The sequence below is a fragment of the Danio rerio genome, chromosome 9 (assembly GCF_052040795.2).
Source record: "Danio rerio strain M-AB ecotype USA chromosome 9, GRCz13ab, whole genome shotgun sequence".
In the NCBI taxonomy this organism is placed as follows: Eukaryota; Metazoa; Chordata; class Actinopteri; order Cypriniformes; family Danionidae; genus Danio; species Danio rerio.
In genome coordinates this window covers 29,499,156-29,525,000 of record NC_141029.1, presented here as the reverse complement: position 1 = coordinate 29,525,000, position 25,845 = coordinate 29,499,156, and the positions used below count along the sequence as shown (strand labels likewise).

The following is a 25,845-nucleotide window of genomic DNA, read 5'->3' as shown; positions in this document are numbered from 1 at the left end:
CCATTCATTCAATCATTTTCTTGTCGGCTTAGTCCCTTTATTAATCCGGGGTCGCCACAGTGGAATGAAACGCCAACTTATCCAGCAAGTTTTTACGCAGCGGATGCCCTTCCAGCCGCAACCCATCTCTGGGAAACATCCACACTCATATTCGCACACACACTCATACACTATGGACAATTTAGCCTACCCAGTTCACCTGTACCGCATGTCTTTGGACGGTGGGGGAAAACGGAGCACCCGGAGGAAACCCATGCGAAGGCAGGGAGAACACGCAAACTCCTCACAGAAACCCTAACTGAGCCAAGGTTTGAACCAGCGACCTTCTTGCTCATGTGAGGCGACAGCACTACCTACTGCGCCACTGCCTCGCCATCTTTACATCCATCCTTATATCCATCTTTATATTCATCCATCCTTTTATCCATCTTTATATCCATTCATCCATCCATCCATATATCTGTCTTTGTATCCATCCTTATATCCATCTACCCATCCATATTTATCTATCCATCCATCCATCCATCCATCCATCCATCCATCCATCCATCCATCCATCCATCCATCCATCCATCCATCCATCCATCCATGCATATGTCTTATATCATCCATCCATCTTTATATCCATCCATCCATCCATCCATCCATCTATCTTTATATCCATCCATCCATCCATCTTTATATCCATCCATCCATCCATCTTTATATCCATCCATTCATCCATCCATCCATCCATCCATCCTTATATCATCCATCCATCCATCCATCCATCCATCCATCCGTCCATATGTCTTATATCATCCATCCATCCATCCATCCATGCATATGTCTTATATCATCCATCCATCCATCCATCCATCCATCCATCCATCCATCCATCCATCCATCCATCCATCTTTATATCCATCCATCCATCCATCCGTCCATCTTTATATCCATCCATCCATCTTTATATCCATCCATCCATCCATCCATCCATCCATCCATCCATCCATCCATCCATCCATCCATCCATCCATCCATATGTCTTATATCATCCATCCATCCATCCATCCATCCATCCATCCATCCATCCATCCATCCATCCATCCATCCATCCATCCATCCATCTCATTTTCTGCATATTTCATGAAGCGTAAAGCTTGTAATATCTTCAGTATGCCAGTACATATTTCAAAATGAACATTGTCTGAATGATATAAAACATCTTTTTAATATTTTTGACTTCAGTTTGGAATTTTAACACCTTTTTATATCTTGTGATTTTTTTTCTTCTACTTTCTTTTGTCCTTTACTACTTTCTACCAGAGGCAGAGAAAAAAACTACAAATAAATCCAAAAATGGTGCAGGCATGTAGGCGTTTAGATCGATAGTACAGACAAACAAAGTAGCTGACCTGATCTGAGGTCAACTGGTGGTAAACGAAAAGGTTTGCAACACAAAATGTGTTACTGTTTTGAAGGATGAAACTGTAGAGTCTTAAATTATTCTGTTTCTTTTGATGAGTTTGTGCCTTAAAATGTCACATGGTGAAGAAGAAATGTTGCGTTAGTGCTTCTAATAGTACAGATTGTGTACAGTATATTTTGTTTGGTAACACTTTAAATTAGGGAGACAGAGTATGTACTAGTTTTCCCAGTACTGGGTTGTCACTGGAAGGGAATGCTCTTCTCTGTGTAAAACATATTCTGGAATAGTTGGCGATTCATTCCGGGGTGGTGATAAATAAGTAAGTAATCACACATATTTATTTTGGGAATGTCCATAAAGATTGGGATAATGAAAAATTATGCAGTTAGATCTACATTTTACTCCCTTGTTTTTCTAGCTTGAAGTCATATCAGGATGTATTAAATTCAATTCACCTTTATTTCTATAGCGCTTTTACACTGTAGATTGTGTCAAAGCAGCTTCACATATAAGATCATGGTAAATGAAAACAGTGACAGTCCACTTTTCAGTGTTTAAGTTCAGTTCAGTTTAGCTCCATTCAGTGTGGTTAATAATCACTACGGAGAGTTCGAACACTGAAGAAAAAATTAATCGATGTGCAGCTTTACAGGTCCCAAACCATGCAAGCCAGTGGCGATGTATGTAATAAAATCCAGAGATACATACTACATATACTTTTAATAAGTGCCAGAAAGACTATAACAATAAATTGGATAAAGCCACACCCTCCAACAGTAGCACAGTGGATAGAAAGACTTGAATCCATATATAGAACGGAATATATGACTGCTCAATTGAAATGGGATATTTTTAAACAAAGATGGGCACCTGTAGCTATGTATATGAACATGGCAACAGGACATAGTATTTCCAGCTGTACAATTGAAAATGTTTTATGTGTCTTCTTGTAATTTGTTTTATTTACTGGTAGTGTTACTTGTTTTTTGTTTGTTTGTTTGTTTGTTGTTGTTGTTTTTTAATAAATGCTGCTGTAAAATCTCTAAATGTAAACAAAAAAGTAAAAAAATAAATGAAATAAAAAAGGCACCATTATTTGCAATATTATATTATAATAAACATCCTGTTGCTAAAAATGTATGTCATTATATACAGCTAGTAGATATTAATTCATTTATTCATTCATTCATTTATACATTCATTCATACATTCATTTTCCTTCAGTTTAGTCCCTTTTAGTGCCTTATTCTGCATAGAGATATTCTAGTTCCCTCAGCCATATACCACATAACTGTCAATAAGCAGTAATTAAGAGTTAACTTTAATAGTGAACGTGTTCTCTAATCTTAAAGGGTTAGTTCATGCATAAAAATGAAAATTATGTTAATAATTACCACCTGCCCCCATGTAATTCCAAAACACAAATTAAGACAAATTAAAAAATAATTAATCTCTCATCCTTGACTGACAAAAAGGCTCCCAATTTAATCTAAGTCCAGAAAAATACCAAAAAAAGCCTCCTAAAAACAAACAATAATTACATTTCCATAATTTACATTTTTTTGGCTAACATAACCATTTACACAAATGATACTAAACGTAGTTCAATAACATAGTTAAATGATTTGGTTTCAATTAATGTTCCCAAACATCCAGGCAAACGTGTGCGATTTGCAACTCTTTATCTCTTTTAAGGAACATAGTGACATGTAAGCCGTTTCAAGCAGTGAATAGGTGTTGGTTCAAAAATGTGATGTGACCAAAACTTACCACATAATATCCCTATATTGGATGTTGGGTATATGTATAATCATTCACAAGTTGTGCGCGGCATGCAGGAGTGTGTCAGTTACGGCTCCTTTGATCTAGCATTTGGCCTGCTTAACATCAGACACCGAGATAAAGTGGTGCGGAAAGATTACATTTACTTAAATGAATTACAGCATTTATTTGAATTAATGAGAGAGAGAGACGGAGAGATAGAGAGAGAATAATGACTAAACTGATGGAAGAAGGCCTAGCTGTGCATTCATCGATTAGATTGCACACCTTCTAGCCAATCAATGTCTTCAGACAAGCCATGGTATGAATCTAACATAGTACGCAGTAGCCGTGCCTCTCTTGCTCATAGTTACACACACTTTCACCATGTTAATGCCAGATTGTAAAACATTTTCTGGTGTTATGACCACAGAATTAGGTGACAATAGAAGAAGCTGACCAAATTCTTATCCCAAACCTACACAGTACAATGCCTATGAAGCCAATCCAGGGCCGTATATACTTGTAAAATAAAATAAAGTTTTGTAAACTAACAAAAAAAAGTATAAAGCAAAAACTAAAAATGAATAAATGCAAATCTCCAAAAATTGTAAAGCGAAAATAAATTTTTAAAAATAAAAATAAAATTAGCAAACAAAGAAAACTGCAAGTAAAAATCAAGCAGTGCAAAAAAATAAAAAAATATATATGCAATTTTATTTGGAGTTCTTTTTCTGTGTGTTTCTTAAAAATACATGTTTTGCTTTTCAATTTTTGGAGATTGCATTTTTTTTTAGTTTTTGCTTAATACTTAATTTTTGGTTTGCAAAACTTTGTTTTATTTTGCATGTATATATGGCACTACATTGACTCCAAACAACCTTATACCTAAAATATGACGTAAATGGATCCATAAATGATCTGATATAAAATGATCTAGAGCAATTTAAAGGAGATGGAAAACAAAGATGGAAAATAGTGTTCAAGAAAATTAAAATAAATAATTTTACATTTTTTTTTATTTTCTTAAATAGAAGTTTTCACTCCACCACCTGCCTGACATCATTTATGGCAGTTCTTACCACTGGTGTCAGAAAGATGAATGTCTTTAGTTTCTAGATATTTTTTTATTCTTCCAAAAACACGCTGCATAGTAGTTATAAGTAACATTATTAATCCAAAAATTTGAATCTGAAGATAAAAACGCATTAAATACTAATTTAAACTTAAATTAGTTGTCACTTTACATGATGTGTATGATGTACTGATGCATCCAAACAAATAGAAAATCTCTGATTAATGCACGTGATTAATATTAATGAGCATTTATGTATTTGCAAACAGAAAGAGAGTGTGTTTTTAATATCATGGTTTTAGTTTTGCCCTTCAATACAATGACCAGATGAAAAGCGATTCAGGATTTTCTCACTTGATAATATTTAAACCCTGCCACAAGGTAAACAGAATTACAGGGGGGTCGGGCATGGATTGACCCCCTTAATTAATGCTTGATCCTCCATGAAGGACATTAAAACAACATCTATCCCACTGATAATATATAAATACATACATGTAGATTCACTGAAGCATTACAGAAACTAATATCCCCAAAGAATGTGACCCCCCTCCTGGATCATCAATGTATAATTCGCACCCAGGGTGCACGGTCACAGCAGCATTGTGCGAGAGTAATTAAAACTTTAGTCAAGTCAATTTTTTGTTCTTCGCCAAACTGAAAAGCAACTGCTTCATCTTGAGTGACTGTCCTTTGTGAACGTCTTGATTGTAAGCAACAGGGATGACGGTTATTGCTGGTGCTGAACAGTAAAGGACAGTTAAACAATACGCGCTGTCTAGGACCTGACAATTATATTTTAATAATCATACTCCTTAGTTGATTTATGACCCCGGAAGGCACATGTGCATGTGCTTGTGGGGCTCATTTATTCTAATTGTTGGAGACAAGAAACTGAGCAGTGTGACATTTTTTAACTGTGTGAAATGCGGGTTACTGAGTTCTAAAATATGCATTTGAAAATCTACGTTAGAGTATGCTGGAACAGAAAAAGAGGCAAACGCACCTGCTTTACCTCAGGCTATGCTGGTGCGCTTTCATAAACTCCATGTGTTAGAGCTGATTTGGCTGTTTTCCATTCGTTTCTCTTCCTCAAAGCCTAGTGGGGGATTTACAATTACGAACACATTGTTAAGCTGGGGAGACAAGCCTTTTACAGCTTGTGTTTTAATATAAGACTCGCTGACAGTTTTGATCATTCTGTGTGAAAGCTCCCATGGTTTTGTCTCTGTCTGAGTGTCTAAGTGTGAATATGAATGAACATTAGCATGACACTGAAGACTGGTATGTCAGTGAACTCTTTCAAAGTTCAGTATCCTTAAATTAAATGATAATTATGTTATTAATTACTCATCCTAGTGTTGTCCTCTGAAAACTTTGTTCAGCTAATTAGGTGAACACACATTTTTGAAGAAATCTGAGAGATAGATCATTCTCCAGTTCCTGACTCGTTCAAAGTCCAGAAAAAATGAACAAACTTCAAAATTGACCATCTCCCTTCAGTCGTTCAATGTGAAGTTTATTTATAAACTAATTTTGAGAGGAGTGGCGTCACAGTGGCTCAGTGGGTAGCACAATCACCTCACAGCAAGAAGGTCGCTGGTTTGAGCCTCGGCTGGATCAGTATTTCTGTGTGGAGTTTGCATGTTCTCCCTGTGGTTACATGCGTATCCTCCGGTTGCTCCCGTTTCGCCCACAGTCCAAAGACATGCAGGTCAGGTGAATTGGGTAAGCTGTAGTGTATGTGTGTGAATAAGTGTGTATGGATGTTTCCCGCTGTGTAAAACATATGCTGGATAAGTTGGCTGTTCATTCCGCTTTGGTGACCCCAGATTAATAAAAAGACTAAGCCGAAAAGAAAATGAATGAATAAATGAATTTCGAGAGGATCACATACTTATGATTGAACACGGCAGGTCCCACATTAGCTAAGGCATGATTCACCAATTTGATGATTCTTAACTCACTATAAATAACCAGAGTTTCTTATCCCAGTTATCTTCATCTTGAAGAATCCCCCTTTCACCCCTACTCCTCCTCACTTTTCCTTAATAGGGTGGCACGGGGCCCAAGTAATTAGGAATAGCACTGTTGCCTCTCAGTAAGAATGTCACTGGTTTAAGTCCTAACAAGGCCAGTCAACGTAAGTTTACATATTCTCCCCGAGCTCGTGTAGGTTTCCTCTGGGTTTTCCTTTTTCCTCCCACAGCGACATAGGTAAATTGACCAAACCCAGTTGGCACCATATGAGCTCTTAATCAGCAGTATATCTCTTCACAGCAATCCCTTATTTGTCATTAGTCTCAAATAAGCAGGGGAGTTCTTGAAACCTACCTATGCTCAAACTCATCTCTCGGTACGTCCAGTTCCACTACTCACATTCATACTGTATAGAATGTACTTTTCTAATGGCCGAATAGTACATTTAAATTCAAATGCAGAACCCACTGAGTAGTAGGCAGTTTCGGACAGCATCTGAATCTTTTTATTTTATTTTATTTTAGTTAATTTTTTTTAAAATCTTTTTCTATAAATTTAATCGTTCATATGCTGACATTTCTCGCTACTTTCATAAACCCTGGGCCTTATCTGCATACTTTTGTTGTCACAAAAACATTGATAGTTGCAAAGAAATTTGTCCTTAATTCTGTTACAGTATTAGTAACTTCAGAATTGTTTATTGTTATATTAAAAAAAAGAGTTTGAGATTATTTGAGCTGTGTGACATGGCGTTTTACACTACTGGAAGTATCTGTCACAAGATGGGCACATTGGTTATAAAGGCAATCCATTTCTCCACCATCAATAGTTTCAACAGCCAATCCAGCGCAGGCTGAATCTGTTCTTTTATTGTGTTTGTGCCAAATTTAGATCTTACCATCTTGAGCAAAAACGTTTCTCAAGACAACCTTTTCTAGTCTTCTGTCAGATTTTGGTTAGTCTGTTTTAAATTGTTGTTTTAGTTTTTAGATATTAGATGACAGAAATTACAGGAATGGTGTGCTTTGGTGTGCTTTTTTGCAGCTGTAGATCATTTGCCTCAATGTTTGATGGTTCAGATTTCAAGGTTCATAGATGCTCTTTTACACACCTTTTAATAACAATGATTGTGACTATTTGAGGCCAGGCCAGTCTGGCCGATCTCTAGTGTCAATCTTCGGCATCAACATGACATTTTTACTAACAGAATTGTCACTCACTGGATATTTTTACTTTTACTCACCATTTTTTTGTTGTAAAAAGTCCCAGATCAGTGTTTTCTGCTCAGACTCAGAGCAACTCCTTTGGCATCAACAGCCACACCATAATCAAAGCTGCACAAATTTGACCTAGAATCAGAATGGGACATAAAGTTTTCATTTTGACCACATCTGCATGCCGAAACACTTTCAGTTACTGCTTTGTATTGGTAGCAGCTAGCCAGCAGCTAGCTCTCTGCAACTCTCAAATGGTCGCCCACTGAAACTAAGCAGTACCTGGTACCTGAAGGGTTTTACCCTGGCATCCTGGCCAAATTTGCCCACTGGCCTCTGTTCATCATGACCTCCTAACCATCCCTGTATCATAATTGGCTTCATCGTTATCTCCTCTCCACTAATAATCTGGTGTGCGGCGTGTGGTCTGGTGCAATATGGCTGTTGTCGTGTCATCCAGGTGGATGCTACAAACTGGTGGTAGATGAGGAGATTCCTCCAAAAAGGTGTAAAGTGTAAGGAATTATTAATTATTAGTTAACAGTAGATTGAAGCTAAGCTATGTCTAGTGGCTAACTGTTGTGTAGACAAAAGATTTCTAACGAATAGACGGTTTCATTGTGAACAAGGTGTTCACTAGATGAGATTAAACAATTAAGCATTAATGTTTTAATCTAAAACTGCTTACAGTACAATAATTTTACATGCAGTCTTCCCCAGAGACATATGGTGTAAAATACTTTTTCAAGGACAAAGTCATGACAAGCATTTCAGTATCCCATATGTCACTTGAACCCAGGATCACATACATATAATTTTCTCTTTTATTAATATTATTTTATGCATAATTTTGAATTAGTGAATAAATTCTCCACTGCCGACATCGCTAATGGCCTCTCACATCATATTTTAATCAGTGTAATGCCCAGTCAAAACTCCCCAACTGCATTACACTATGGGACACCTGACGTGTTCATGTTCCCTAATCCTTGTCTGCAGGTTCGAGCAGGAAGATTAACGCAGTGGCCCCGTTGTGCAGCACACACCCCGTGCCGTTGTCTTGGCAGCTGCGTTATCTTGGATGCTGTTTACCCTGAGGGAGCGATGAAGAGGATTATTTAGCTTTTTTTCTCACTCCCAAATCCTCTCAACAAAGGGATTTCTTCTGTAATACATCCACCATGCAGCAGAGGGAGAAGGCCCCTGCTGAGCTCTTTTAGCAACACTACCATGCCTGCCTCAACCACATAATAATACAACTAAGATAAACAAGTCCATGTGGGGATGTTTGTCAAGCGACAAGCTGCATTAGCACTAGAAACCTGAATGATTTAATCTGTGTTGCATTTGAAAACATCGCTGTCGCAGAGCCGTGGGATGAAGAATGACATAAACATTTAGCCTACAAATGTTTTTATCTTGTTAATGAAGTTTAGACTGCTGAAAATCAGTCATAGGAAATCTTGTCTGGGGTTTGTGCCAATAAAAAAGGCCTTGGCATTCATGATGAAACGTATATTTAATGAAGAGATTTTAAAAAGCAATTACATATGGCAGCCCACTGAGCCTGTAGCCTGTTAATTGGGGGAGCTTGAGTCTGATCTATAATTTTATAACCTATAAAAAGTCAAAGCAATAGATAACGGAGAATGTCAGGATAAAAATACTAGAAAGCATAATGCTGGGACCCTGTAATCACCATAATTGCGAGCTTCCCTCTTTAGTTACTTGCATCTTTTCATGTTGAGAAATGGTGGGACTGAAAGAGGGTGCAGGTTTTTTTTGTTGGTTCTAGAGAGAAGTACATGCCTCAGGGGCATCCTGTTCTCTGAGGACTATATAAAATATCTTGTAAGGTCTCTCTCAAAAAACTGTTAGCAATTTTGAGGCACTTAAAATATGCTGAATTTATTTATAAGGCAGATACAAGTACTATAGTTTTGATGTCTCCATCAAGTAAAATTTATAAAAATGGATTTTATAGTAAAAAACTAAATGCAACTGTCTAATGTTTAAATATGTTAGTTACTAATATGTACCTTTTAAGGTATCAATATGCACCCATAAGTACAAATCTCTTGAAAATATCTATATAATATACATGTAAATTTGTATTACACAGTAAAGTGTTATATAAATGTATCTAAATATTTCTTAGAACTTGATCCTATACATGTTTTAATCCTACAAACATTCACAGATATATAGCAATTTATATGAAAAAGAACCTTTGGATTTATCATAGATTTTTTTTGTGTGTGTGGCGTTTTATCCAAGATACCAGAATTCACAGGAGCATCATCAGCAGGATCAAAATCTCTGAAGCTGGTATCAACAACATGAGCAGATTTCAGGGGAAAAGACTGAATGGAATAAGCCGTGCCGAAGGGAGAGATGATGTAAGCGCTTATGTAATCTGCATCTGCGAGATGCACAACGCAGCGCCCCCTGGAGGCCATTGCTGCCTCTCAGAGGAGTCACATTATGGACAGGATGGAGAGTGTGGCTATATACAGGAAGCGTAATCCAGACTGCTCCGCATTTAAAGCTGTCTTTTTGCGTTGGTCTAGCTATTTTGTAATGTTGTGTGTATGTCTGAAGATTAATATTTCTTGGTGACAGATTAAACTACACCTCTACGTTTAAATGCACTAAACAGCACTGCTGTAAATTCACATGTAAATCATATTAAACGCCAACCTAATGTTCTGGACCCGTGTGGTTCTCTTTTGTTAAAGTATATTTTAACCACTAGCATTACGCCTCACTCACATGAAAAATCAACTGCATTTCAATGTAAAAAAAGCACACGTAGCTTAATTAAGTGCAATGCGTTTAATGTTAACTTTAATAAAAATGTGCAAGTAATTAAATCACTATTTCATTGTTTGATTTCTAAAGCACATGGTCCAATCGTTGCCTCTGGAAGGCGGGATTACCGTAGGGTTGTGGCACATGATCCAATAAGAACAGAGGGGGGCGCGACTTTCTTTCGCTCGATCTTTCAGCACCTTGGACAGCAGCTCGCACTCGACTGCGGGAGAGATTCTGGGTGCGGGTCGAGGGTGCTCGCCTCCTCTCCTCCCAAATAACTCAGAAAAAAGAAACAGAAAAGGGGGCTTCACAAAAAACCTTTCAGGTGCAGAAATTTCCTGTCTTTTCGCGGCAGTTTGTGATACGTGTTCGACGTTGGCTCGTCGCTATACGCTGCCTCTCTGCGGCTTGTCTCTGCGTCTGGGATCCCAAACAACAAGCGTTCGGCGTGAGTTTTGGCGTGTACAGCTACTGCATCTCGATAAATACGACGAGTAACATTCATTTTACCAAAGTGAGTTGTACTTTAATATGCCTTTGACATGACTTCTGAGAATGTTGACTAGTTGGATGCGATATCGTCCTGCGTAAGTGCCATGAAGTTTCTTGGTTCTTCTCCAGCCTGGTTCAGGCTTTAATGCGCACAGAACATATCCTCGCCTCTCCCTCCAAAAAACATTTACTTTTTTGATGACCATCAGCCTTATTTTGGAAAATGCGGTTCTTTTGTGACTTTTTGTGCACATAAAATTCTGTAAGGAAGAAGAAATCAGAAGTCTGAATTTGTGCTGTGAAGCCGCATCATCTCATATGCCGTTTTAAGCGTCTCGACTGCCCCTTTTTGAGATTGTTCAAGAAAAATCATTTAAGTACACACACTAGGATAAAGATGAAGAAGTTTCGGAAGGTTTTGGACGGGTTGACCACTTCTTCACCTGTCAATCCAGGTGGGTCTCCCGGTTGCGGCAGTGCGGCCGGGACCCCCAGTGCGGCACCAACACCGCGCGAGCTGGAGATCCAGGAGACACTGATGTCGGAGCATTTCCAGATCTGTAAGGTCGGTGCCCCTCTCCTGCTTGTCGCAAAGATCTTGTGTGTCATTGTAGTAGACATGTGCAGCTAGTTTTGGCCAATGGGCCTGTGCTAATCAATGCAGCTGTTGGGGGAACTGTTGTTGATAGAGCCACTATAGAAATTGCAGTGCACCTGAGGTAGACGATTAACGCAGAGGTAAAATACATTGTAAGCTACAGATATGGTTCTCTCTAAACGTTAAAGGGGACGTTCACGCAAAATTGTAAGTTATTAAAAACATAAAGTGCATTTTTAGTGAATTGTTACTTTTAAAGACACAGTTCACCCAAAAAGAAAATGTATCCACTGTTTACTCACGCTTAAGTTGTTCCAAACCTTCATGAGTTTCTCTGTTTCAAAGAAAGTTGAAAGTGTCTCAGATTATACTTGTTTGGCATTTTGCAAAATATCTTCTTTGTGTTCAACAGTGGAAAGAAACTTATAAGTAAACTCATGAGTAAATGACTTTAAATTTTTTGGGTGAACCATCCCTTTAGGTTCTCATGGTTGTCACTATAAACAGCAGTTACAGGTGTAAACAAACACTTAAGGGCTTATATACTGGATGCTTTAAAAATGTAGCATTTGGCAGTTTTAGTTTTCACATTTATTACAGTTATGATTCATCGAACATTGAAAGGACTCCGCTACTGGCAAGAAATGCTTGTCCAGTCTCCAATCTTTTACATCCACATGACTATTTTGAAAGGTTTCTACCAAAACAAAATTTCAGTTATTATTTACTCATCATCCTCATGCTAAGTCTGTGTGCCTTTCACCATGGAATTAAAAGTTGACTCTCAGCCACCATTTGCTTTTAAATCTAATAACTAATCCTTTCAGTGGGCAATAAGTAAATACATGCATTTTCACCATATTGACTGATCATGGTATGTCTCTGTCAAATAGTTAATGGTCATTTAAAATAATAGTTATTCCAAAAATGGCAATTTACAAACATTTGCAAGTTTCTTTTTCTGTTGAACCCAAAATCTTGTCCATTGTTATGGGACAGTATACACTAAAGAAAGTTATTCTAAAATGATTCCATGATGATAATATTTCTTTTTAAGTTAAGTTGTTGTAAACAATTAATTTGGGTTGAATTTAAACAAACATATTAAGTTGAACATTATCAAATTTAATTTGTGTAAATTCAACACATAAATTGTTTGCAACAATTTTGCAGACATCATTTTTCTTCAGTGGAGGTTGAACGCAAAATAAGTAATTTTGAAGAATGTTGAAAACCTGTAGGGATTCCCATCCAATCAGTACTGTGCTTTGAATACCAGTGGCTACTAGCCTTCTTTGAATTATCTTCTTATTCTTTAACATGTAGTTTTGTCATTCTATCCATAATTATTTTTGGTGTTAATGCACTGGGAATGAGATGCTTAGAATTAGGCATTCTCGGGACTCTATCCCCTCCCCAATGGAGAAGTCAAGTGATGGGCAATCGATGACATAACTGAGGTGTCTTCGCTTACATAAAAAGTGAGAGAGCCTGTTCTAGTCTCCGGCCTGTGTGATGATTTTTTTTTTCCTGGAGCTATTTTTAGATTTTTTAGGGCCCATTGCAGCCGGTCGGGATGGCAGAAACTGACTGCAGTGCTTCTGCCTTCACTCGGTTCGGTTCGAGCTTGAAATGTGGAGTAAATAATTCACCGTAGCGCAGACTTCTTCAACATAGCAAATTAGACAGGAGAGGAATAAGCGGTAAGAGAGGATGAATGATAGCAGTTCCTTCTGAATGGAAGTTCAGGAATGTGTCACGTGCAGAAATCACAGCTTATGAAGCTGCTTGTGAAATATTCCCACCGCAGCACATTCATTCATCGCCTACAGGCACACGGCTCGTTCTCACCATGTATGGTGAAGGGACCACTGTGTTGCTGGTCTCCCTGGGGAATATACGGTGAGAGTCTCACGCTCAGATCCAACAGCCTCGAGTAACGTTCTGCTTTCATTGATTTTTTTTAGGTGATCTGCAGCAATATCTGTAGAAGATTAACTGTTTGGATTGATAGCTGTGTTAGAAATCATCACTGCAGCTGAATTAATGAAGTATAGAAAAACACACGCATATCTTCAGGATGCATTTTTACCCTCTGATAGTCTAGCACATGGGTCATTGTTCAATATATGAAGTGCTGTTCTGCATTTTCTAACTTTTTAATTGAACAGTTGGAAACATGCCCAAGCATGTCCACTTAAACTAATAAATGATACACAATTTCATTCATGAAAATGAACAAGATGGGAATATGATTAGCTATACATTGGTGAGTAATCGAACATGATGCTTTAAAAATATTGTAAACCAGTGCTTTTAGCAATAGCCTGTGCTGCTAGCATAATTTGATTTTGTGTTTTGCATAAATGTTACTGAATACATTTAAAAAAATTTAGAAAGCAAGTTACTTGTTTTCTTTTTCCACACTATAAAAAAATCATTCATGTTATGCCAACATAAATCAATTAGTTACACATTTAAGTGAATTGAACATAAAACAATTAAGTTGTCCCAAAAAATCTAAAAAATTTCAGTTTTTTTTAAAATAAGTAGTTTGGATAAGCAGCAAAACTTTAAGTTAAAGTTAATTAAGTTAAAGGTGCTGTAGGCGATCTACCAAAATGCTATCCATAAGCAAAATAGGTTTGAAAACACTGTCCCTCCCCTGCCATCCAATGAAACACTAATGCGCATCGTAAAGATGACTGTAGACAAACCACCAGATCATGTCATTCACCAGTTAGAAACTTTTATAGTACTTTATAATACAACATTTCTGAAACGAGAAACTATTATATCCAGCACGTTTTCAGTTGTGTAGCAAAATGTTTATGCATGCAAAAATCATTAGTCTCACTCTCCATGTGCTGGTGCTTGGCCGGCTGGATGCTGGACTAAACTATAATTACATGCTTTTTCAGATTGAAAATTCAGTTTGGTGTTATGGCTATGGTTCTGTTATAGTTATGGTGACCAACATAGGGAGCGCGTAGGTAGTCATTGTTAAAAAATGAACCAATGTGATGTGAATATAAAACCAACTTCACCTCAGTAAAGCAGGCTAGGCGGATTAGCACCTTTTTACTGATGTTTTGTTATTTAACTAAATAAAAATCTATGTTATCAATGCTGTAAAAGGACCTTATGAAACTGAAAATAGTCGCATCAATCTTTGACTGGAAGATTTTATTGGCTGAACAACACTTCAGTGCAAATAACTCATTCATTAAACAACACAATCTACATAAGCTTTGCATGACTGAAATAGTTTTAAAACAGAACATTACCTGTCTAAAAGAAACACTTCAGCCATGGTGTCATCCTTCCTCCAGCGTGCAAAAGTAACTCCAATATTGATTCAGGATTTTAATAAGTTTTGATTCAGCATTTGTTTTTACTGCTGTCACTCTCTCGTGTGCATGCGCAAACAGCAGATCTGTCTGCGTGAACAGGGGTGCGCAGAAGTACAGATCTACATTTGTTGGCAGACAGTTTAGGTTACTTATCAGAATTATGGAAATTATCAGCCAGACAAATTTTAATTGGATGAACATTTTTTAGTCTTATGCATTACCCAGAATATTAAAATACATATAAACACATTTCAATCTTTACTTTAATCATTATTATTGGAATGTGAAGAGACTTTCAACCTGTACAACAAAAACTGTTTCTGGAAACAATCACCTACTGCACCTTTAACTTAATTTCTTCATGTCCCAACACAAATCCATAATGTATAGACCTTTTTCTTCGATCGCAAAATTACCCATTATGCTTTGCGTGTACGCGCAAGGAGAATGCTAAGAACTCAGCAGCTGATGTGTGTAAACAGTGACATTCGGACAGCTTTGAAATTATAGTTTAACTCTGTTTTACTTGCTTTAAATGTCTTTGAACTTATACTGTTATCAGCGCCACCTCCTGTATCGATTATTTAAAAAATGCATTCTAATAGGATGGAAAACAACTGCTGCAAGTCATTTACCCTTACCGTCAGACTGCATCTTTGTGCGGTTTTAATGGGGCCTCGTCATTGCTAAAGTGAACAGTTTCTGACTTTTTTCAAATATATAACCAACCTAATTAAATGTAACTCACCAAATGTTTGACACACACACGTCCTGTCCCACTGGCACTGACAGATTGATTGAAAGACTGGCACAAAGTGAAAATAAAGAGGCCTTTTGAAATGACAGAAAAACACATACTATGGTAAATACTACACACGAACTAACTACATGAAACATAAACAGCTCCTGATTCGAATCAACATGCAAATCAGCCAGCAGAGTATCAAAAACAGTATTGGTGTGTGTGTGTGTGTGTGTGTGCGTGTGCGTGTGAGTGAATTAAAGAGCCATTGGGTTAACAGCTTACAGGCCAAGGAAACACACACACACACACACACACACTGTATTTCTGATGGCAGACACGTGAACTTGGAGAATGTTTTTCTCTTGCACTTGAATCACATCTGGCAGATTATAACAGCTTTAACACACTCCTTTTAATGTTGTGTGCCACAAAAACACTTCGTAATCCACTCAAAACAAAATTGTAACCCATATTCGGAGCGCAAATTACCAGTTGTAAACACTGTAAACGGAAGTTCTAAACATTCTACAGGAAGACGCTGGTCACTGTGGCGCCCTCCATGCAGCAGCCAAGACAAAGGTCTATAACAAAGCATTTTTACAGTGTGGTTTGCTCACTGAAGAGAGTGCATTCTAGGTCACACAATTTGATCATATGCTTATTCAGAAAGAACTCTTTGGCTCATAAATATGAGATCGTATTAGAGTGTTTATACTGATTCGAGGAGAGATTTTTCTGAGAATTTAAGTTTCAAACATTGCATACAATCTCACTTCTCATACAGTACAGACAGTGGACACATTTTAAATGAACACATCCATTTACACAGCCCCTTTATCTATACATTTTATACAGTAAGCAAGCACTGTATGAGTTATTATATCTAGAGACATGCATAAAGAATCCAACTGTCAAGAGATGAGCTCTTTGGGATGTTGACAGAGACAGTGCTTTAGAGACGCAGATCTGAAATAGACTGCCGAATACCCTCTCATGTGCTCGAGAACGCACTGTGACACCCGTTTCTGGTTATGATCACTCAACTGAATCATGAGCTCTGACAACAGCTCTCGTCATGGGCCGTCAAGTTTCATGTGTGCTAGAATGTAGATCTCTCTCTCTCTCTCATTTCCATCTCAGTTTTCCTCAAGGAGGAATCTACTGTAGCATGCTCACAGTAATAACAGGGTTAAAGGTATGGAGCAAAAATAAAATGGGATGTGTGTGTAACATCATAACCGAAAGTGAGCAAGCAGGGAGCTTGTTTTATTTTAGGCCAATCAGGAAGTCGCAGCTTTCACAAATGACAAAAAAGCAAGGTGGATACTGTGGCATGATTGTGTTTGTGCTCTGTCAACAATGTTGGCTTCCTCTCAGCGATGGGAGACTGCAGTGGCGGGCGGCACAGCCTGTGCTCTAAAACAGCCCGCTCTGTCTGCATGCGTCCTCATCTCTCAACAGGAAGGCTGTGCTCACTCGAGCAAAGAGAAACAAGTATGAATTGTATTGTGCGGTCTTTACTGCTGATAGATTCTTTATCATCAACACTGTTTGTAGATTCAACAGAGTGGTCAGGCTAGATAGAAACGATGGGACCTGCTGGTAGCAAAGAGCTAAAAATAGACCAGTGTGAGTGAGCCACTGCCTCTTTTTACTGTTTATATCTGCAACGCTGTAAATGATGTGTTAAAACCTTTAACGGTAATAGTTTTGTTTACAGAAACAGCTTAATAACATGCATATTTTAACAAGGATGTAACCATGGTTTGAATATTGTTTGGGACCATTTATATACAGTTGAATTATTAGCCTCCCTGTATAATTGTTCCCCTAATTCTGTTTTTTCCAACACATTTCTAAATATATTTTTAACAACTAATATCTAATAACTGGTTTCTTTTATCTTTACCATGATGACAGTACATCATATTTTAATAGATATTTTTCAAGATACTAGTATTCAGCTTAGTTTTTTTCAAATGCTTACACACATTATCAAAACAGTGTCACTTTTTTTTCCAAAACTCTACGCACATTTTTCAAAAACTGCACACACAAAATGCAAAATGCCTCACATCTCCTTCAAAATGTAACACTGCATTCAAAATTGTATAAACACTTGCCAGAATGAAGCATCTGTATCAAATGGAAAACAGTTCTTTCGTAATAGTAAATGTTGGGATAAAGCGTGCAAAAATTGTTGTTCTAAATCTAAAACTCTTTGCTCTTTTATAGGCTTACATCTATATTTCAGTAAAATCTTCTACAGTGAACATAATCTGCTGAGAGGAGTAAACATCAGTGCAATGAAGAAACAGAAAATATTTATTTGGGCAAACTAAAGCTGCACAATTCTGGCTAAAATGAGAATCACAATCTTTTTTTTTTGCTTAAAATAACGATCACGATTTTACAAGGTAAATATGAGTAGGCTATTATTATTATTATTATTATTATTATTATTATTATTATTATTATTATTATTATTATTATTATTATTATTATTATTATTTCTCAAACATGTTATAAAAACAGTAATAATATTATGTGTAGGTCTACTGTTGATTAAAATGTTAAATTTTGTATAGACTTTGAATGGTGGACTTGAACAGACTTTAAATTTGTGCTGTTCATTAATGCACAGTAAAGTGATGAGATCAGAATACAACTATTCATAATTCTGATAGACATATGCTTGCAATCATTGACAACATTATTAGACCAATTTTTTTCTGCCTAAAATCAGACATTTGTCATTATCAGATTCCCTCTTGTATTGTATTCATAACATTATATAGGCTAGAGTAGTTCTACTGACACTGTTAAACATTTATTCTCATGCACAACACTCTGTGTTCGCTAAGAAAGAAAAACATATTAAATGCTTGTCGTCATTATAACTCTAAAATGCGATATGATTATTTAAATGATGTGCAAGCTTTCGGTTTTATTTTCACTGCTAAGTGTGGTTCATGCTTTCCACATGGCTCCCAAACGATCACTCTGTTCCACAAACTGAATGTTATTAAGAATTGTATTTTCCTGTTATTCACAGCCTATGGAGGTTCTGTTCATTAAAGAAGACTTCATTCACGTGCTTGCGCCCACCCTCTCTGTAGTAACAAGTCACGGTCAGATTACGTCACGTGTGATTTTGCGGCCTCAAATACATCATTACATGAAGACAGAAATGGCATTTTTGGGTGAAATATACCTTATAAATACAGAATGTGACTCTTTCAATACCGTTTGTAGATGTCCTGGTTGCTGAACAACGTATGTAAAACAATGTGACGACTTGTGGGGCCGCCTTTGCTTCTCTCCTGAACTTGAAAATATGATTGGCAGAATCGTAGGAATGCTGCATTAAGATCGTCTAGGGGGTCGAATCGAGATCACAGTCTTTTTTCGATTAATCGTGCAGCTCTAGGGTAAACATTACTATTGTATACAGTAGAATACAACAAACCCATAAACATACACTGCGAAAAAAATGGTACAATGTTGCATTAAAGAAGATACAAACCCTTATCACTGGGGTAGCACTTTTTTATGGGACAAGATTGTACCTTAAGACAAAGAAACAAATTTGTACTATTGCAGTTTAAACCATTTAGAACATGATTTGTACAATGGGAAACCAAAATGTACCTTTGGTTTTTAAAACCTGTAGATACAATATTATACCTTCATCAAAGGCACAAATCTGATCCATGAAGGTACCACCACAGTGATAACTTTTTTTTCTGAGTGTACTGCATGTAAAATGGTAAAAAAAAACATATGTAAAGCAAAAGTATATTCTCCAGAATACAGTAACGAACAAAAGTGTATGTGTGGGGTCACTTTACAGAGCCAGGCTGAGAAAAAGTTTGCTATTCTTTTCTAAAGGAATTTAGGATTTAGAAAAGGTAAACATGGGGGTAGGTACAAAACTACAAATTGTGGATGGGTGGAACACCTGTTTTCTTTGGACCAGAACACCTATTTGGCTTATTTGCAGGCCTATACTGCAGTGATTGGTTTGTGATCAGTTAAAAAAATGTGTTTCCACATTTGTGTAGTGTGTGTGTATTTTGTTATATGTTTGGTAAAGGAAAGCAAATAGCTTCCTGTTTGAATTTTGTGTTGTAGCAGGAGAATTTTGTGTAGTGTTTTGAAAAAAAAGTGTGTTATTCAACTGAAATGAAATGAGTTCTAGGCTGAGAAATAGCTTATGGTTTTGGAGATTTGACTGTGTAGTCAAAATCACATAAGGGCTAATTATTTTCATATTAACTGTATAAATGTGTGTGCGCATGTGTAAATGTGTGAAGAAATAGGGTTGTTAAAGAGCCCATATTATACATGAAATAGGGTCATATCTTGGTTGTAAGGGTCTCCAACAACAGTCTAATATGCATGCAAGGTCAAAAAACACTTTCATGGTCTTATAATCTGCATTTATTTTTACCTAATTATCCCAGCGACTCCTGTATGAATCGTCCAGTGATTCATTTGTTCCCAAACCCCTCCTTAGCGCGAAGCTAATCTGCACTGATTGGACCAATGACAGTCTGTCGCGATTGGTCGACTGCCTTCAGTCAGAGAGTGAAATGGCCAATAGCTAATCAGCAATTTAAAAAGTAATCACAGTTCATACACGCTAGATAGTGTAGGCGTGGATTTTAGCTGCCACACACACAAAAACACACACACACTTCCGGACGAGAACGCTCCCGCTTCCGCCCGCACCCGCCAGGTTTTAGCCTTAGAACCCGCCCCGTATTCTGCCCGCCGCGTCCGATCCCGCTAAAGAGCGGGGGAGAACAAAACCGAAAATCCCCCAGATATACAGTCCAGACAGCCAAGCTGTCTGTATAAACACACACACAGCACCAAGCATAAAGCTCTCGCTCGCGCTCTCTCATACGCGCGCGTGCGCACTAACACACATACACACAAGCACCAAGCAGACACATCTTTCTCTTTCTCAGGCAGCCCGCTCCCGTCCCAAATCAAACCCGTTACCGACCGCTCCGGCGATTTATTCGGAAATTTATTCCCGTGCCGCAGAAATCTGGTGCGGGGACAGCCGCGGGTATGCAGACCTCGAACGTTACCACGGAGCTCCATAAACAAAGCAGCACGCGTCGCGTTTTTAACGTGACTTTGCACACGATAAGAGAATATAGCCAGTTAACCTGATACAGTACACTCGGTTACAAGTAACAAATCACAACTAAATATATTTGCAAGCTAGAGTCACTGAGGCAACAACTTTAATCGCAAGTACTTACACTTGAGAAATGGAAGAAACCCATCCTGATGTCCATCAGTAAGTTACTCTTTACTGATCCTTCCTTTAACAAACGCAGATGAAGTATTCTTTGTAGCATGTAGTTTCCAGAAGTTTCCAGTAGTTTCCAACTGCTTGGTTATAATGCTGAGGTTTCATCTTTGGGTAGAGACTCAATATAATATCCATCTGCAGTGTGACTTCAATCGACCGGCATGTTTGTGTGCGTGTGTTTGTGGGTGTGTGTGTGTGTGTCTGGGTTACTGCGTCAGAGGGCGGGGCCTCAGGTTTGAAATCTCCCAGGTTTGCGCGTGCACGTGAATAACTTGGTTTCATTCGTACGTCATGGCGAAACACCTAATGAATCGGTATCAAGGCGACTCGTTTGAAGCACTATGAATCGACTCTTTTATAGATGAATCAACCGTTTTAAACACTGTATTCTTACAGATTTAAGCCTTAGCTTGATACTTCACTTCACTTAGAACTGTGTTACACACTACATGGAGGGGAATTTTCAAAAACCCATAATATGGGCTCTTTAAAGAAATTATTGGTGTATTTGAGTAGTAATTTTGAGGCTGAGCAATTATAAACTAAAAGAATGCATAATATCCTTATAGTTTTAGATGAAATATTTTACCTTGCTATAGATGGCAGTTTTGTTTTATTGGAAACAAACAACACAACAAGTTTGACATCTAAAATTGTGTATAATTCAAGAGTTAACATTAAGCTTATGATTGATTATGGCATGCTGTCCTGGAAGAAAGCCCTGAGCTCACAAGAGTCAACAGTGTTAACCACCGGGCCACCATGCCACCTATCTAGGAAAGGAGGAGAAGTACGGGTAAAAGGGGGGATTCTTCAAAACGAAGATGGCTACTATATGGAACTTACGGTATTTATAGTGGCTTAGGAATCGTCTGATTGGTGAATCATGAATTGGATAATGCGGGATCAGCCGCAAACAATCATAAGCATGTGATCCTCTTGAAATTAGTTTATAAATAAACTTCACTTGTGATCTGTAGTGGCTCCTATAAACAGTGCTGTTCAAACTTTCTCTATCCCTCAATTCCATTTGTTTTTCATTCCTTCTTTTTACACCTGCTCACTTTGATTGATTTCTTATGTTGTCACCTTTTTTTGAACCTGATTTTTTTTCTTTCCATTATTTAAACTCTGTGTTATCTCGCCAGCAACTGAGCAGGTATAAAGTATTAATACTCCAAACAGCTCTGTGCTTGAAATCACTCATAAATGAATAGCTCTATTCAGTCAATCTATATCCTCGAAACCTTTTTCCACTTCACTTCTCTGATGCCCCCTTCATTTTCTCTTGTTGTAATTGAGTGACTTGCACAAAAGAGAAAGTGGAAGGACAGATTGTTTGTTTCTGTGTACTTACATGCAGTTATGTCTTTATTTTTGTGGTCGGAACGTAAAGTGTCCATGTTTTCTTTCTTTTTTCAAATATTACATTCACACTATGAATAATGTTGCTTTTTGTGAGTGTAAAAGCTCTGCAAAGTTTTATAAACCAAAATGAATGATGAATTAATTAATTGCCTTTAAAAATAAAGAATAGTTTATGAACCACTGAAACGAGTAATCAGGAATTTCTGTAACAGATCTACTGTATGTAGGTCCAGAACACGTTTGCAGAATACCAGCCATTCTTTTTCAGCGGTTGCCCAATGAATAACATTTAATCTGACCCTCAAATACGGGAGCTGCTATTTGTCAACATTATGTTCAGAAGTGCTACTGACAAAACATTCATTCTGCTGCAACTGTCAGAAAGAAAGAAAAACATCTGTTATGATCACTGAAGCCGCATATTGAATCTCCTGCTGCATAATATCTGTGTTTTATTGTTTATGAGAGAATTGTGAGACGCCATGTAAAGCTCATCAAATCAAGCTCATTTGCATACACATATGTAAAATAGATGTTTATACTACTGAATGCATAAACAAACATACTTGAAAAAAGTGCAACAACACACATAAAATGCAGAATGATACATCTAATTTTACTTGCACATACATACAGATTTATGAAATGCTAGTGTGTATGCAAAGTGTTTTTATCTACACTGAAAAAAATTATTCAAAGATGATTCCTTGGATTTACTCAATTTTTTTACGTTAAGTGGTTGTAAACAATTTATTTGTGTTGAATTTAAACAAACAAATTAAGTTGAACATAATTAAACTTAATTTGTTTGTTTAAATTCAACACAAATAAATTGTTTGCAACCGTTTTGCATGCAACACTTTTTTTCAGTGTATTAAACAGCCATTTTTTATGTTGAAACAACAGTAAGAGCAACAAGATATTTAGAAATATCTGATGAAGTGTATTTTTCCAGTATTGCTATTTTTAGTCGAATAAAAACAATAATATTTATAATAATTTTCATAATATATAATGATTATTATTATGATTATCATTATTACAGTTTTTTTCCAACTGCTTACACACTAAATCTTTTCTTGTCACAATTTCTGAAACATCTCACTCAAAATGCAAAACTACACAGCATATCTCCAAAATCAGAAGCTATTTCTCAGCCTTAAACTCAGTTTTCAATTGCATAAAACACTTTTTTCAAAACTCTACACACAACTCTCAACCTAAAACTCAAAACTCAGCCATTTGCTTTCCTTTTCCAAATACAACCAATCAAAATGCTACACTTATTCACAAGGTCGCACACACATGCTCCTCAAATGTAGAAGCTAATTTCTTAACTGATCAATATCCAGTAACTGCTTTAGTTTAATATAGGCCAAAGGTGATGGGACACTGGGCTGTTCTGGTCAAAATAAACTGGTTTGCCACCTATCCACAATTTGTAGTTTTGTACCTACCCCATTTTCTCCTTTTCTAAGTCATAAATCCCCCCAAAATTGAGGAATTCTTCTGAGCCTAGCACTATAAAGTGTATGATAACCAACCCAATGCCCACATGACACTTTTCCAGGCAATGGACACTTTTTCCCCCGAGACTCCCTTCACACACAATTGTTTTTTTACTGTTCTAAACTATATACTTTTGCTTTACATATGTTCTATTTTGTAACATTTTTATATACATTATGTTTGTTTTTTATGCAATAAACAACAATAATGTTTGGCCTAATAAATATTTTCTGTTTTTTTCATGTCATTGGTGTTTAGTGTACCTGTTAATGTAAAACATTGTATTGAAATGTATATATATATATGCCTTATATGCCTTAAGATATATGCCTTAAGAGCAAAGAGCTTTAGATTTACAACAACAGTGTTTACATGGTTTATTCAGACATTTACTATTATGAGAGATGTGTTTGCCATTTGATGCAAATACTTAATTTTTTCTGACGTATGCTTATAACATTTTGAATGCAGTGTTACATTTTGGAGTAGATGTGAGGCATTTTGCATTTTTTGTGTGCAGTTTCGGAAATTGTGTGTAGAGTTTTAAAAAAAAGAAGACATTGCTTTGAAAATGTGTGTAATCAGTTGGAAAAAACTGTAATGTAATTGTTTTATAATTAACATATTTTAATAATATAAAAAAAGTAAATGACATTAAATAAACACAACATTACATTACAATATATTAAAATGTATTTTTTGTCATTTACATTAAAGATGCATTAAGTTTGACACCTAGTGGTTGAACTTGATATTGGACCCCTGGTTCAAAACACACACAAGTGCAGGTTGCCAGACTGATGACACCAACAGGAGCATGTCTGACTATTTTATTTAGTTTTTGTTCTAACCAACACCTGAAATTGATGTTTTAGAAATGGCTTCTATTTCTTGCAGCTGAACACCAGAAAACTGACAATGATCACCTCAGATACACCTCATGTGCTTTATTCAGTGTTAAATGCTAAAAACATTAGTTAAAATGCCATTTCACATGACATTCATTGCCATACTGAAAGCAGCAGCAGATAGTTCACCTCAGAACTTGACAATAAAATAAACCATTTGAAATTCAGATCAGTGACTCAGTGGGAGCCAACACATATCAGTGATTCAACATTTACATTTAATAAAGTTAAAGAGGCTAAGTATGTATTAAATAGATTATGAACCTAATCATTTTGTTGTAGTGCAGTGAACGTACATATACTTCTGAATAGTTGTATTTAAATTTCTGTCATGTTTTGTGTGGTGCGGATCGCCCAATTGCTTATCACTGTGAATCTCATCACCTAACTTGTCTTTAGTACACAGAGTTACAATGTAACCTGCTCACCTAATGTTTAAGTTTGTAATATTTTTATTATTTGTTATTAATAATCACCTCATGTGGTACTCTAAATCTGCTTCTCATTTCGGAGATCGCATTTTTGGTCCCGAACACACACTTTAAGAACTTTTATGACTGATTGAATGAATCATATATCTGGTTTTCCACCAGGGCAACTAGGCATTCTGAAATATAATTGTCTAAACTAGCATTGGGCTTGTTAAAGGGACCAAAACAAGACGGACGTTCTGGCACATTTTCAAAGCAGAATAATTGACTCAAGCATTGTTTTTTTTTTCAGATAAACAAAAATGTTCACTTAGCATGTTTCTTAAACATCTGCAAACATATTATGGTATTTTTATGCTTTAGAAGAGTCAAAAACATACATACAGCACCATAAATGTCACAACAAGGAGATAATAATTAACATTTACAACAAACAAATCCACACAGCAATATGTAAACCACATTCTGACATATGAAGTTGTAATCTGCATAAAAAAATGTTGCAGTTAATTTATAAGTGCGCCATATTTAATAGCATACAGGGGCATAAACAGAGTTCTTTGATTTCTTCAGGCTTGATAGACGTAACATGCTTAATGACAGCGAAAGGGATAGACAAAAATTTAACAGGCTAGAATTGTGTGATTGCCTCAACCACCATCTAATGCCTAATTAAGAAGTTGCTGCCTCACCTCTATATCAACCTCACTGCCAACATTCATCAATATTTGTTTTAAGTCGATGACGATTTCACTCTCGACAGATGTGTTTATTTGTGATTGGCGTCTTTCCACTGCCTCTCTTTCCAATGACTTCAGCATTGAGCAGTGTGCATCTCTGGATAGGCCAGTGAG

General features: G+C 36.8%; 2 protein-coding genes across 20 annotated transcripts in view; one reads left to right on the top strand and one right to left on the bottom strand.

Moving 5' to 3' along the window:
* LOC147842396 (rho-associated protein kinase 2-like) overlaps positions 1 to 21,272 on the bottom strand; it is a 164,165-nt gene extending 142,893 nt beyond the window's left edge. The window contains exons 1-2 of the mRNA XM_087268085.1: positions 21,218 to 21,272; positions 19,679 to 20,142 (exon numbers count right to left, since the gene is read on the bottom strand). The gene's annotated coding sequence lies outside the window, so the exon portion shown is untranslated. The remainder of the gene's footprint in view (positions 1 to 19,678; positions 20,143 to 21,217) is intronic.
* Positions 10,436 to 25,845, top strand: part of stxbp5l (syntaxin binding protein 5L) — a 231,424-nt gene continuing 216,014 nt past the window's right edge. For 18 of the 19 annotated variants that reach the window (XM_087266926.1, XM_087266923.1, XM_087266929.1 and 15 more), the window contains exon 1: positions 10,436 to 11,312. In XM_087266926.1, coding sequence (XP_087123052.1) covers positions 11,145 to 11,312 — 168 coding nt within the window. In that variant the 5' untranslated portion in view covers positions 10,436 to 11,144. 19 annotated transcript variants of the gene reach the window in all.